We start from the raw sequence: 16,470 nt of genomic DNA on the forward strand, positions 1-16,470 counted from the left end.
GGATAATGAATTTTATTAAGATGAGAAGGTTGAAATTGTTGGGCTAATTGGTCAATTTCATTATCAGTGGTTTCGGTTTCAGTTTGATCAAAAATAGTATTAGTAATAGGCTGTTGATTTAAAACAGTAATACCCTTATCTTTGGAGGTAGAAGTATCATTGGGAGTTAATTTAGTAAATAAGTGTTCAATGGCTTTGACGGTTGATTGATCATTAGTAACCAGGCTAGTTCGTTTGGAGCGATGACTAGGAAGATTTAGTAAGGGTTGATCTAAGGGTTTAATAAGCTTTGTAGATTGTCCTTCTAAATTAGTTTCGAGTTTATCTAATTGTTTACCAATTGTTTTTAAACATTGATTGGTATAATTGTTTTGTTCAATAACCTTTTTGATTTCAGGGTCAGTGCCAGGTAATTTAAAAGGAGAGGCTGGAATTTCAGAACCTTGGTGATCAATGATTATGTTTTCTAACGGAGGATGATTAGAACTAACAGAAGTGTTAAGAGAAGTTTTCCATTTATGTTTTGTGATGGTGTTAATCTTTTTGTAATATTGATCCATATAATCAAAGAAAGATAATTCAAAACCATATTGAACCATGAAATCATACCATTTTCTAGTTAGACGGGATTGTTGAGTAAAGTCATATTTAGCACGATAAGCATGTCTTTTAGTTCTATTTTCTTTAGATCTAAAGTCAATAAGTAATTTATCTAAATCAGGAGTAAAATCTTTTTTGATTGTCATGAGTTGAGGATTGACTGGTGGTATAAATTCTTCAAAGTCAGTTTGGGTTGGAGAAGTATTTGAAGTTATTTCTTCTTCTGGAAAATGTGTGGTCGTAGTATAAACAGGTTTACTTATTTGAGAAGTTGTAGAATTATCAATCCCTTTTAGTTTATTTTGGGAAGTTTGGTTGGTTGGACCAAGATGTATTTGACTATTTTTGCGAAATAAAGGAGTATTAAATATTTCATCATCAGTTGTAATTTCGGTAGGGACACTAGAGGTACTATGTCGAGAAGATTGACTTCAATTAAATTTAATTCCAACAGAACCATCATTAAATTGTTGAATATTTTGGATATCTTGGATAGAGGATTGTTGTTGAGTATGTTTGTAATTTTCATTGACAGTAATCCATTGTTCAGGTAAATCGATATTTTGCCACTCAATCATTTGGGGAATATTAATATTGGATTCGCCACTACTACTACTTTGGATTAATAAAGTTTTATCTTTGGGGCTTTTGTGTAAAGCATGAACATTTAAATTGGTTTGCATACATTTATAATGAACACGATAAATTAAAGCAATATTATGAGCTTTTTCTAACATTTCAGTGCATGAACTATGTAGTTGAATATTTAATGTTAAAGCTTTGAGTATATGTGGATCACGTAAACTGAGTGTAAAATCAGGAAAACAGTTGAAATGTACTGGTCCTTTGTGAAGACCAGTTTCCATCATACCCATTAAACTATCATTGTAATTAAGAAAACGAGCATCGCGTAAACATAATAAAACAGAGGTATTTTTACCAACTATAGTTAATGGATTGACACCAACTTGAATTAAACCAATATGCATAAAATTATAACCATTATCTAAATGTCGTTTAATTAATTTTGAATCAAATAATTGACAGGTTTGTAGTGGTTTTTCTAAAGCATAGACTTGTTCAATAGTTTTAACATGGAGAGTGACTTTGAAAACATTTTGTAAAAAAGTTGTTTTATATATTTCTTTAATTGGCAGTTTAGGTATATTCCATCCAGCATTAAATTTATCATTTTGTATTTCAACATCTTCTTCATTAATTACGAATCCTTGATTAGGTATAGAGGGCAAAGTGGTTGACCTAGAACTTACTGATGAGTTACTTCTAAATAATCGACTCATTGTTGTGTTTAATTAATCAGTTTTACAGATATCTTAATACATACCCTATTCTTGTCAGTTTTATCTCATACCTAGTATACATACATACCCTATTCGGAAGACCCCTAAGTCCAACACAGCCTAATTCTAAGGACTTACTCAGGACAGGGACGAAAGTGGGTGACTTAAACTAGGTGGATATAACAGACTGATCTTGTGGGTGATTAAGATGAACTGAAAACAAGATTAATCAAATAAACAATAGAGAAGATTGACCAGAAGTAGCAAAGCAGTTAGAATTAGGATACAACATAACTTGGCTCTGATATAACATAACTTGGCTTTGATTTCGTAATCCATCTCCTTCATTCTGTATGTGCTGCTTTCGCCTTTTGGTATCAGCGCCAAGTTATGTTGTATCCTAATTCTAACTGTTTTGCTACTTCTGGTCAATCTTCTCTATTGTTTATTTGATTAATCTTGTTTTCAGTTCATCTTAATCACCCACAAGATCAGTCTGTTATATCCACCTAGTTTAAGTCACCCACTTTCGTCCCTGTCCTGAGTAAGTCCTTAGAATTAGGCTGTGTTGGACTTAGGGGTCTTCCGAATAGGGTATGTATGTATACTAGGTATGAGATAAAACTGACAAGAATAGGATATGTATTAAGATATCTGTAAAACTGATTAATTAAATACAACAATGAGTCGATTATTTAGAAGTAACTCATCAGTAAGTTCTAGGTCAACCACTTTGCCCTCTATACCTAATCAAGGATTCGTAATTAATGAAGAAGATGTTGAAATAAAAAATGATAAATTTAATGCTGGATGGAATATACCTAAACTGCCAATTAAAGAAATATATAAAACAACTTTTTTACAAAATGTTTTCAAAGTCACTCTCCATGTTAAAACTATTGAACAAGTCTATGCTTTAGAAAAACCACTACAAACCTGTCAATTATTTGATTCAAAATTAATTAAACGACATTTAGATAATGGTTATAATTTTATGCATATTGGTTTAATTCAAGTTGGTGTCAATCCATTAACTATAGTTGGTAAAAATACCTCTGTTTTATTATGTTTACGCGATACTCGTTTTCTTAATTACAATGATAGTTTAATGAGTATGATGGAAACTGGTCTTCACAAAGGACCAGTACATTTCAACTGTTTTCCTGATTTTACACTCAGTTTACGTGATCCACATATACTCAAAGCTTTAACATTAAATATTCAACTACATAGTTCATGCACTGAAATGTTAGAAAAAGCTCATAATATTGCTTTAATTTATCGTGTTCATTATAAATGTATGCAAACCAATTTAAATGTTCATGCTTTACACAAAAGCCCCAAAGATAAAACTTTATTAATCCAAAGTAGTAGTAGTGGCGAATCCAATATTAATATTTCCCAAATGATTGAGTGGCAAAATATCGATTTACCTGAACAATGGATTACTGTCAATGAAAATTACAAACATACTCAACAACAATCCTCTATCCAAGATATCCAAAATATTCAACAATTTAATGATGGTTCTGTTGGAATTAAATTTAATTGAAGTCAATCTTCTCGACATAGTACCTCTAGTGTCCCTACCGAAATTACAACTGATGATGAAATATTTAATACTCCTTTATTTCGCAAAAATAGTCAAATACATCTTGGTCCAACCAACCAAACTTCCCAAAATAAACTAAAAGGGATTGATAATTCTACAACTTCTCAAATAAGTAAACCTGTTTATACTACGACCACACATTTTCCAGAAGAAGAAATAACTTCAAATACTTCTCCAACCCAAACTGACTTTGAAGAATTTATACCACCAGTCAATCCTCAACTCATGACAATCAAAAAAGATTTTACTCCTGATTTAGATAAATTACTTATTGACTTTAGATCTAAAGAAAATAGAACTAAAAGACATGCTTATCGTGCTAAATATGACTTTACTCAACAATCCCGTCTAACTAGAAAATGGTATGATTTCATGGTTCAATATGGTTTTGAATTATCTTTCTTTGATTATATGGATCAATATTACAAAAAGATTAACACCATCACAAAACATAAATGGAAAACTTCTCTTAACACTTCTGTTAGTTCTAATCATCCTCCGTTAGAAAACATAATCATTGATCACCAAGGTTCTGAAATTCCAGCCTCTCCTTTTAAATTACCTGGCACTGACCCTGAAATCAAAAAGGTTATTGAACAAAACAATTATACCAATCAATGTTTAAAAACAATTGGTAAACAATTAGATAAACTCGAAACTAATTTAGAAGGACAATCTACAAAGCTTATTAAACCCTTAGATCAACCCTTACTAAATCTTCCTAGTCATCGCTCCAAACGAACTAGCCTGGTTACTAATGATCAATCAACCGTCAAAGCCATTGAACACTTATTTACTAAATTAACTCCCAATGATACTTCTACCTCCAAAGATAAGGGTATTACTGTTTTAAATCAACAGCCTATTACTAATACTATTTTTGATCAAACTGAAACCGAAACCACTGATAATGAAATTGACCAATTAGCCCAACAATTTCAACCTTCTCATCTTAATAAAATTCATTATCCCAAAGTTAATCCTCATACTACCAAAAACTGGTATTCACGACCTACTCCACCTGATCTCCAGTTTGAAGAAACTAATTTTAATAATCAATTTTCTGTTTCTGTTAAAAAGTTATATGAATGGAATATTGATGGTCTTAGTGAAGATCAAATCCTTCAAAAATTAAATCACTTATCTATGGTAGCCAATAGTTATCTCAGTAATTATCCCCAATATTCTCAACCTGAAATTGTTTCTTTAATTACCTCCGGGTTTACTGGTATGCTCAAATCTTGGTGGGAAAAATATCTCACTGAGGAACAACGTGACTCCATTATATATGCTAATCAAACTGATGAAAATGGTCTACCTATTTTTGATGAAACTCTGGGATGTTGTCATCCTGATGGAATTAACCAATTAATCTATACTATAGTCCGCCATTTTATTGGTACTCCTACAAATATATACTCCCGTATACATGATCAACTCAGTAATCTTACCTGTCCAACCCTAAGTGATTTTCGGTGGTATAAAGATGTATTTACCTCTCGTGTTATGCTAAGAGAAGACTGTACCAAATCATTCTGGAAAGAAAAATTTATTAATGGATTACCTAGCTTATTTGCTCACAAAATTAGAGATGTTCTTAGTCAACCTACTGGTGTTATTGAATATGATAATTTAACATATGGTGATATAATTAGCACTATTCAAAAAGAAGGTTTAAAAATGTGTATTGATCTTAAACTTACTCAAAAAGCTAATAAAGATAAACATAAAGCTAAATATGAATTAGGCAATTTCTGTGAACGATATGGTTTACCTCCTGTTGCACCCTCTCGTAGGAAATCACACAAATACTCCAAACATAAACATAAATCATCATACAAGTATTCTAGTAAACATAAAAAGAATTATTCACCTTCCAAATCCAATGATAAATTCTATACTAAACCGAAAAAGAAATATTATAAATCAAAAGCACATCCTAAATCTAAATCTACCAAAGATATTACTTGTTATAACTGTGGTCAAAAAGGTCATTATTCAAATAAATGTAAAGAAAAACAAAAACTAAAAGATAAAGTTAATCAACTTCAAATTGATGCTAACTCCAAAAATCAATTATATGAAATCTTTCAATTAAATCAATCTCAATCTAATAGTAGTTCCTCTTCTTCTGAGCACCCCAATACTTCGTCTGATTACCAATCACCTAGTGAGGATTCTGATAACAATATTAATATCGGATGTAATGATGTTTGTTGTAAACCAGTTAAACAAATTACTGTTCTTACCAAAAACACTCAAGAAGAATCTGCTCTTATTGACCTGATTAGTAAATTAGATGATCCAAAATTAAAACAAAAATATATTGATAAACTAAAATCTTTATTAATTCATTCAGATACTAAACCAAAGTTTGACAAACCAATAATTAGTTTATCCAAAACTTTAGAAAAATTCAAAAATAAACAAAAAGATGTCACCTTACAAGACCTCCAACACGAAATCAATCAGATTAAACAAACAATCAAAGAATTACAACAAAAAGATATCAAATTAGAAGATGAAATTATTACTTTAAAACTTAATAAAAGTTTAGATAATTTCCAAAACAATGATCAAGAATCTCCAAGTGAATCCGACCATGATCCTACTAGTCCTGATAATTTATTATTCGACAACCGATCACACCACTCTCAATCCAACAATCCTGAAGAAAAACGGTTAAGTTTAATTAATAAGCTTTACATTCAAAAATGGTATTCAAAAATTAAAATAATTATAAATGATTTTGAATTAGACTTAATTGCTTTAATTGATACTGGTGCTGATTTAAATTGCATACAAGAAAGACTACTCCCTACTAAATATTATGAAAAATGTCAAGAGAAATTAACCTCTGCTAATGGTACTCGAATGCATATCAAATATAAATTACCCAAAGTTCATGTTTGCCAAAATAATGTATGTTTTAAAACCTCTTTTGTTCTAGTTACCAATATGACTGATAAAATTATTTTAGGCTCCCCATTTATATATTTATTATATCCATTTACTACATCTAGTACATGTATCACTAGACATGTTTTAGGCCAACCTGTTACATTTCAATTCTTATCTCCTCCTGAACTATTACACCTAAATCAATTAAAAGACTGTTCTATTTCCCATCATATTAATCGTCTAACTCGACATTTAAATTTTCTTAAAGAAGAAATTAATCATAAACGCATTGACCAACAATTGACGAATCCAGTTCTTATTTCTCAAATCACTGATTTCCAATTAAAACTTGAATCAACTGTTTGTTCTACTTTGCCTACTGCATTTTGGTATAGGAAAAAACATGTAGTCACTTTGCCTTATATTAAAAATTTTGATGAACGACATATTCCTACTAAATCTCGACCAATTCAAATGAATCATGACCTACTTGAACTATGTAAAAAAGAAATTAATGACTTATTATACAACCGAATCATTCGCCCAAGTAAATCACCATGGTCTTGCTCTGCTTTTTATGTTAATAAAAATGTTGAATTAGAACGCGGTGTCCCTCGTTTGGTTATCAATTATAAACCTTTAAATGATGTTCTAGAATGGATTAGGTATCCTATTCCTAATAAAAAAGATTTAATTAAACGACTCAGTCAAGCTGTTATTTTCAGTAAATTCGATTTAAAAAGTGGATTTTGGCAAATTCAGATTCATCCGAAAGATAGATATAAAACTGCATTTAATACACCCTTTGGCCAATATGAATGGAATGTCATGCCATTTGGTTTAAAAAATGCTCCTAGTGAATTTCAACATATAATGAATGACATCTTCAACCCATTTAGTCATTTTTCAATCATCTATATTGATGACATATTAATTTTTTCAAAATCAATTAATGAACACTGGAAACATTTAACTGCATTCTTTCATACTATCAAGAGTCATGGCCTTGTCATTTCTGCTCCTAAAATTAAATTATTTCAAACCAAAGTCAGATTTTTAGGTTATGATATTCATCATAATACTATTTTACCCATTAGTCGATCCATTGAATTTGCATCCAAATTTCCTGATGAAATTCTTGATAAAACCCAATTACAAAGGTTCTTAGGATCTCTCAATTACATTGCTGAATTCTACAAAGATCTTAGGAAAACTTGTCAACCTCTATTTGATAGGTTAAAGGACAATCCTCCTCCTTGGTCTTCTGTTCATACAGCTATCGTTAAACAAGTCAAACAATATGTCAAGTCTCTTCCTTGTCTTGGTATTCCTACTGAAAATTCGTTCAAAATTATTCAAACTGATGCTTCCGATATTGGTTATGGTGGCATTCTTCTTCAAAAAGTTACTCCTCAGTCCTCTGAACAAATTGTTCGCTATCATTCTGGTGTCTGGAATAAAGCACAATTAAATTACAGTACTATTAAAAAAGAAATTTTATCCACTGTTTTATGTATTAAAAAATTTCAGGATGATATTTTAAATCAAAAATTTTTACTTCGTGTTGATTGCAAATCTGCTAAATATGTTATTGAAAAAGATGTTCAAAATCTTGCTAGTAAACAAATTTTTGCCCGATGGCAAGCTATTTTAAGTATTTTGATTTTGATATTACCTATATTCCTGGTTGTCAAAATTCCCTTCCTGATTTTCTTACCCGGGAATTTTTACAGGGGGGTAAGGGATGACTGCACCATTTACTTCTTACCACAAATCCTGCATTACATATTTCAAAACCCAGATTAAACAGCTTACCCATCGTATTCACCGCCTCAAATTAGCCCGACCAACTACCAAACGAGCCCAATATATCAATTACCATCAACTTCAAGCCCGTCGCAATTTACTTGCTCACAACTACAACTGTTTACACCGCCATCAAGATTATTTAGATCTTCTTTCTGGCTGCTAATCATTAATTCTTGTTTTCACAGATGTCTCGCCCAAGGCCTCCTTCCAAGGCTTTGGTCCCATCTTCAAGTAAACCAAATCAACTTATTGTCCCTCCTCCTTTGGAGTTAGAGACCCCATCTTATTCACTTGATATGGTTAACCGTTACCAAGCTCTTGGTAATCTTTATCGCCCTGATTACTCTTCTGCATTGGCTTCTGATCCTTTTGCTCCTAGCCAATCAGTTTCAGTCACTCCATTCCCAGCTAACCCAATCCGGCCATCCAAAACTGAATACACCAAATCACATATTACTAACTTATTCTATAAAGAACCCAGTCACCCAAAGAGCCAACTCATTAATGACATTGCTAAATCCTATTTTGGTCCTGGATGTCATTTCACCCTTTCACATCCAGAGAAAACACTTTCCTACTACAAAGATATTCTGCTCCATCATCAATCAATTTTGATTAAGCCAATCCAAGATCGCACCTATGCTTACAAGATTCTGTACCATTCCATTTACATTCACAACATTGTTTCCTTAGCTGAATGGGGTCCTCCCTACCAGCTTCGTGATTTACCTGGCCATTCTATCCAGTATAATTACCATGATTACATTGATGCTTGGTTCAAGATTTTCTTGTACCAGAATGAAACTTTTAGTCACTCTTGGTTCATTTCATTTGACCAGAAATTCAAGTTTGAATTACCTTCCTGGTTTCTGAGATGGTGGACTCACTATGGTGCCATTTCAGCAATCCTCCCTGATAATCTGCTTGAATTAATCAACTATTTTGCTACTGTTTACCCATTTACTACTCATCAGAGATCATTCCCATTATTGTTAATTTTTATAGCCAAGTATAAAATCCCTTGGATATTCAAATGGCATTATGGGATTGATGGTAACATAATCATCCGACATCACTCAGTTAAATGGTGGGCTAAATTCAATTTGCCCCGCATATTTGAAATTGTTCACGAAGAATTTCCATCTGATCAATGTGCTCCAACCCCTGCAATGGTTAAAGCCCAGCAGATCCCAACTGCTGCAATCAGTCAAGGAAGTCAGCCCAGCCTTCCTCCAATCAATCTTGGAAGCCCCTCATCTAGTGGTTCCAAGCCCAAATTCAAAACAGCCCAGTCAGCACAATCAAAATCCAAGGCTAAGTCTAAAGCCCCTGCCGCTCCGACTCAGCCCAAAGACCATTCACGGCCCAAATCAAAATCCAAAGCAAAGGCTAAGCCCATTTCTCCTCCTGTTCAGCCCAAAGTTCAATCAAAGGTCAAGCCCAAATTATCCAGAGAAGAACTGCTCCAGTTAGCCCGACAAATCACAGATCAAGCTGAAGCCCAATCCACTTCCAGTTCAGACCATTCAGAAGAAGGATCAGTCAGTGCACACTCTTCTGAAGAATCAACTAATCAGTATTCAGGTCCTGAGTTTCAAGATGCTCAAGACCCGTTTGCCTAATCAACATAGGATTCCATATAAATACAAATTAGCTTCAGTCACTACTCTTTTGAGAAAAGCTGCCAATTTGTATTTATATTGATTCCTTTATTCACATGTTCCACCAAAAGTGATGAATAGTAAAAGTTACTGTTCACTTTTACTATTCACCGTCACTATTCACCCAATCAACTTTTGCTAAAGGCTGTTCAGCTGTGCAATCACCCCACCGACAGCATCTCCTTTACTTCATGATCTGCCAGCTGCTTTCAGAAGTCACATGCTCACTATTCTACTTTTATTTCTATATATTGTAATCAATTGTAAGCATTCAGGCATTCGTCAATTTTTCTTCCCCTTCATTATCTTAAGAAAACCAGAGTGTGCTGAGTGCTCTTCACAATTCTCCCTTTGTACCTAGTTAAGATCCTTGCAGTTGCTACAATTGTAATTGTAAGTTATTTTAAATGTTTAAATTAAATGTTTAAATTGTAAGTTATTTTAAATGTTTAAATTAAATGTTTAAATATGTGCATTCCAGTTCTGTTTTGATTTCGTAATCCATCTCCTTCATTCTGTATGTGCTGCTTTCGCCTTTTTGTAAGTTATTTTAAATGTTTAAATTAAATGTTTAAATATGTGCATTCCAGTTCTGTTTTGATTTCGTAATCCATCTCCTTCATTCTGTATGTGCTTATATATATGTATATATTATGGATCTCTCCTATTACTAAAAATTGGAATCTCATAGTTCTACTAACATAGAAATTAGGGGAAAAAATGATGGAATGTTTGGTTAGAAATAATTAATTCTTTTGTAATGAGGCTAAAATATTCTCTCTTTTTCTTTTTCTTTTTTTTGTTATTTTTTAAGTCCATTTTGATTGTACAATTTTAAAAATCAAAAAAAAAATTCACTGAAAATGAAAATAAACCAAATTTTATTTTAAAAAACTTACAAAATTAAATTGTTTTTGCCTTTTCTAAACCTTTTTCAAAAGAATTTAAAAGAAATGATCCAAAAAGTTAAGAAATTTTTTTTAAAAAAATAATTGAGATAATTTTTTTTTTTATTTTTAAATAAAGATGAAAAGAAACTGAACTTTAAAAGTAAAAAAATAAAAAAATAAATCAACTCCCAATTAACATTAGAAGGTAAAAGAAATATATATATATATATATATATAGTCATATGTAAAAAGTGAGTGAGCTTTGAAAATCAAACCAACTTAAACAGGGATGAGCTTTCATCCATACTTTTCAGTGGTATTTTTTATTGTTTAAATTGAACTTGATATCATTTGTGACTCTTCTATTATTATTATTTAAATTTGTTCTTGCACTTTTGTATCCACTTGGATATATAAAAGTTAATATTTTTGTATTTATTTCCTTCCGTCCATCTCTCTTCTTGATTTTTCAAATCATTAGGAAATTTTAAGTCCTCTTCATTGAGACAAGCTAAGAATCAAGAAGTTTTTATCCCCTTGAACCTCACGCAATCCCCTGTTTTACATGGCAGATTTTACAAACATTTACCTACAAGTAGGTAACACTTTGTTTTGACACGCCCTCATTTCATCAATCCTTTTGTGTTAGCCAAAATCACTTTTTTGTGCAAACATGTATCTAATAAATCAAAATTATGAATAGCATTGGCACATCCAAGAATTAGAATGCATTCATTCCAGTTTAGTAAACCAGTATGCCTGACAATTTCATGGAGTTCAGATTTGTAGATTTAGCTAAGCATATAATCTCTTAGCCCTAACATTATGTATGTATAAAAGTTGCAAATTTCTTCAGAATCACGCCAATATTTGCATGAAGGGAAGCCTACCTGATTGAGCTTTCTCGAATAAACAATGAAAATTGACCTTTTAATCCTAAGCCCGACTAACACATGGAAATTAATGCATCCTTTCAATAAAAACTGATAAATATAGACATTGCCATTTAACCAATCTTTTTTGTATCTCAAAAAACTCACATTAAAATCGCAACTTAGATTTAATGGAGCGAGAATAGGAATTTATAATTCCACCAAATGGAACCTCTATCATGAAAATTTTTAACATAATATATGGCGGAGATTCATTCAAAGCATGGACGTCGAATTTCCTATTCTATGAAGACAGACAAGCTAAACCTTCTACATCCAACAACATACTCCCAACCAAGAAGAGAGAGAGAGAGAGACTACCGAAAGACCTACAACTACTTCCACTTCCTCTTCTTAGCCGGTTGTCGATCCTCTTCAACTTCCTCTTCCTCCTTTTTCTCTTCCTCATCACCTTCATGCTCATCGCCATTGTCGTCGTCATCGTCGTTGTCCTCATCATTACTTACCCCATTACCATTAGCATCTTGATCATCCTTGGGATCTCCATCATCATCATCCCCAGCACCTTCTCCGCCAGTGAAATCTTCATCACCTCCATCATCAACGTCCTGATCATCAGCATCGTCATCCTCTGTATCACTAGCATCTTTGTTTTCAGGGAACAGGATGTTTCCTTCTATGAAGCTCATCTATGAGAAACCTGCAAATTATATTATGTCTTCGTGACTGCTTCAAAGAAATTCCCTTTCAACCAGATATGCAGGAGGTAAGAGATACCCAAAGAGAAAATAATCACCTTTCATCAACCCCCTTCAACTTTGCCAACAAATTAACATCGTTCAGCAGAGATCCTGTCTGAAACCTCCCCACATGTTGGTAAGAGAACTTAAGTATATGATATTTAACAAGGCAATGATAAGAAAACTCCATTTTCCATTCCAGTTAATAAGACCTGTAATCACACAAACATATGATGCAAAAAGAGTATAAAAAGATAGGCAGAGAATGCAATAATTGGACTCAAACTCAGTATCCCAAGGCAATGCATTTGGCAACCATGAAACTCCACTATCACTTTCACATTGGAAGGCTAAAGGCCACCCCCCTTGAATTTGAATGACAGCATCACCATTTTCCCCCTTGGTATGCAGCAGCTCAAGCACACCCCGGTGCCACATGGGCAACTTGTACAATGTGATCAAGCCACTTGGCGGCCGGCAGCATCAGGCTGGCAGCACTTCCCTTATCCAATCCCATCCTGACAACACAGCTATCACTGATATCCTCAAAGGTGACTCCATATCCACACATCTAACTCTCCAAGTAGTCCACATTGATGGGCAAATAAGGGGTTTTTTTTGTTGTTGTCATTTTATTTATTTATTTATTCTAATAAAAAAATGCTATCCAAACAAACTTTTCTTGCAAACTCTTTAAGTTTTGACATTTGAAATGGCACACATTGAAATTAAATGATAGTAGCATTACTCATTTTTTATTCCTGAACACTAAAGTGGGCTATTATTTTAGTTTGGGAAGTTATTATTTTAGTAGGCTATTTTAGTTTGTGGCTATTTTAGTAGACTAAAATTTTTGTGTTTGGAAAGATAGTTGGATTTTTTTGTTGTTGGACGTGATATTTGAGAGAAAAAAAGTAAAATGATTATGGATTTGATGTGATATTTTGTCTTATTAGTTATTTTATCCTATTTTGTCTTTTTGTGGATTTTAGCCAAAAAAAAGGCTAAAATCCACCTTGCCAAACACCCTCTAAGGGGTTGTTTGGGATAAACTAAATAAGTGCACTTTTTGACTTTTTATGAAATATGAGTTGGGTATGGGTTGGGTTTGAAATGGTGTGATAAAGAGGTGATGTGACTTAAATAAGAAAGTGACTTTTTGAATTTTTTAATTTATGCCAAACCAAGCCTAAATAGGGGGCACAAAAAAAATTGCAACACACATTACTATAAGAAACAAGAAATCAAACATAAAGGCCTAGTAGAGCATGCATAATACAAGCAAGCAACTTTACTCAGGCCCCGTTTCGCAATAGGTTAATATAACTAAAAAGCCACTAAAAAGCTAAAAAGTCAAAAAAGCCATACAAAAAAGTCAAAGATTATTTTCCATTTTATCTATTTTTTGCACGTTTTCTTGTAAAAAGCCAAAAAGCTATTCCCAAACACAGCTTTTTTCACCTCATATTTTAGCCAAAAAACAAAAAGCTACTAAAAAAACCACTTCCCAAATGAACCTCAATGGAATGAGGATAATGAGTACAAGAAGAAGACGAAGAAGAAATGGTTACTCTGATAAAATGAAATGAAAACACTTGACTGAAATAGAAGGCTAGCAGAACAGTAATACGGGAACTACATACATTGAGTGCGAACATTCTGAACTGAAATTGAGCAACTCTGAGTCTGCCTCAGTGGATGAGTTTACGTGGAAGACCTCTAACTACAGATGCTACAGAGATCCAGATTTAAGCTGCATCACTACAAAAGCTGACTGAGTCTAGATGAAATCTCCATTACAAATTGGGGGAATTACTTAACAGTGTAACAGAAAAAAGAAAAAAAAAATACACAAACATGGAGGGGTGCAACAACTTTTCACTTGCACCCCCCATGTATTTGTAATTTTTTTTTCTCTGCTCCACTGTTAAGTAATTCCCCCAAATAAATTTTACTCAAGACTCTTAAAACTAAACAAAAGCAACCAATTAAATCAATTTGCTTCATTCCACCCTCACCATAAGAATACATTGTCCACCAAGACATTAATGAAATAAACAACACTAATCTATATCCTGTAACTGGGTCATATTTACAGGACAGATGGAAGTAAGCAAGGCAGTGTGAGGATAGGCATAGCAGATATCGAGGGTCTACTTATCACACCAAAGGAAGAAAACAAAAAAGAAAAAGGGAATCAAATATTAAGGGTCTACTTGAAGTGGCTTGAGGTTAGATAAAAAACTGCAAAGAATGTTGGTGCAAACTTTCATATATAAAATCTTTGTGTGGAGTTGCAATGGAATTCTGGTTCTTTGTGAACCTTTCCTTCAATAAATGTCAATTCTTAGAGAACTAAAGTTACAACAGGGTTGTTGAAGGAGGCTATAACCAAAATGAAAAGCAAAAGTGGCTGGTGATCATAAACTTTTGAGAAGAGATGGGGTGAAAAATTCCTAAAATCACATATTATACTGAACCCGTGAATGCAAATCAACAAAAAGCACCTAAGCATATGCTCAAGAAAAAGCTTTCAATGTGCATGTGGGCTGGGATCCAAGTGAGGACCACAGCACAATGAAATTTTCCTTCCTGATCACTTTAGAAGGGCTGCTGGTTAAAATCAAGCACAGAAAGTTGAACTAGTCAGAGGCATTAGTTTAAAGCTTTGTTGGAATTTTCACCCAACTCTTAATCAATTCTAATCAACACTCTCCAGCTCATTCCTCTTGAGCTAATCAAGTAGGCATGGGACAAGTACTACGACCAACAAGAAGAAGAAGATCAAAGGATTTTAAAATGATTTACAAGAAAAGGACGAAAAAATAAAACAAAAGAAAATTCAACCACTCAGTTTATTCAATCCAAGTTACAAGCCTCTTTTTTTTTCTTTTTTTCTTTTTTGATAAATCCAAGTTACAAGCCTCTGCTTCGCACTTGACTTCATTTACACTTCAACAATTCTAGCAAGACCAGTAAAGAATAAATTCTAAAGAGTTCAGCAACTAAACTGTACCTAGGATTAACATGAACAAGTTCATTCCTTGTGGCATTCTATTCAAAATGTCCTGCAGAGCTTCATGGTTGAAAGAGGCATAGACTGTAAGCAGCGGCGGAGCTAGAGGGTTCAATTGAACCCACTCAACTTCAATTTTTAATTTATTTAAATTATATAGTATTTTGTAAATTTTTTGAGAGGTTTTTGTAAATTGGCACCAATAAAACTGTCAAATAAAAAGTTTATAAAAAAAAAATACATTCAAAATGATGTGCCAATGATATTTTAAAAAATACGAGGTAATGGTGAGTGATTTATAAAATAATGCCCCCCCCCCCCCAAAAAAAAAAAAAAAAAGTTACATCATTCTATAAAAATATTTTGTTTATATATCATTATCTTTTTTTAAAAAGGTAAAACTTAGCTAAGAGTTATCCTAATCAGATCCTTCGGATTAATGGTTATGTAGCACCACTTTGTGGTAAGAAGTTACGGATTTCAACTCTTACGAAGAGAAATTTGATTTCGTTTGTGATGTTTATTCATACCCTTGGGAATTGTAGGTAGTTGATTATTTCTTGGGCAAATTACCACAAATCGTTTTTAGAAAGTGTGTATTTTATTTGATCCCAAAACCTTTTAGATAGACCCAAAAGTCCTATACCCATTTATCTTCTCCACTTTCCCTCCCTACACCTTACTTCTTTTCTTTATCTCTCTTTCTCTGATATCGGCGACGACCATAACCACACCTTCCTTCTTTTCTTTCTCTTTCTAATCTACAGTCACCGGCGACCACCATTAATTGGGGTTCATCGGCAACCATTGAGCACCAACTTCTCACTTCGTGCTCACCGATAGCGAAAGAAATGAATTTCTGACGAAAAAGATGAGTAGATCTACTTAAATCTAATGTAAATCTACTTAGATCTACATCAGATCTGAGTATATCTACGTTAGATCCGACTAGATCTACGCTAAACCAAAAAATAGTCGCCGGAGTACAAGCATCTCTCTATATCTGTCTCTTTTTTTCGATCTCCCATTTTTTTACATTTTCTGTAC

At 33.0% G+C, this 16,470-nt stretch overlaps 1 protein-coding gene across 1 annotated transcript; it reads right to left on the reverse strand.

Annotated features, from left to right (window-relative positions):
- Positions 1-11,745: 11,745 nt before the first annotated feature.
- LOC145808026 (uncharacterized) lies at positions 11,746-14,222 on the reverse strand. Its single transcript, XM_082907375.1, has 3 exons — positions 14,051-14,222; positions 12,464-12,619; positions 11,746-12,367 (listed from the first exon to the last, which is right to left on the reverse strand). Exon 3 carries the CDS (start codon positions 12,354-12,356, stop codon positions 12,042-12,044), a length of 315 nt encoding a protein of 104 aa, XP_082763501.1. The 5' UTR covers positions 12,357-12,367; positions 12,464-12,619; positions 14,051-14,222; the 3' UTR covers positions 11,746-12,041.
- Positions 14,223-16,470: the final 2,248 nt, after the last annotated feature.

The sequence above is a fragment of the Camellia sinensis genome, chromosome 14 (assembly GCF_055761805.1).
Source record: "Camellia sinensis isolate YWXY chromosome 14, ASM5576180v1, whole genome shotgun sequence".
Lineage (NCBI taxonomy): Eukaryota > Viridiplantae > Streptophyta > Magnoliopsida > Ericales > Theaceae > Camellia > Camellia sinensis.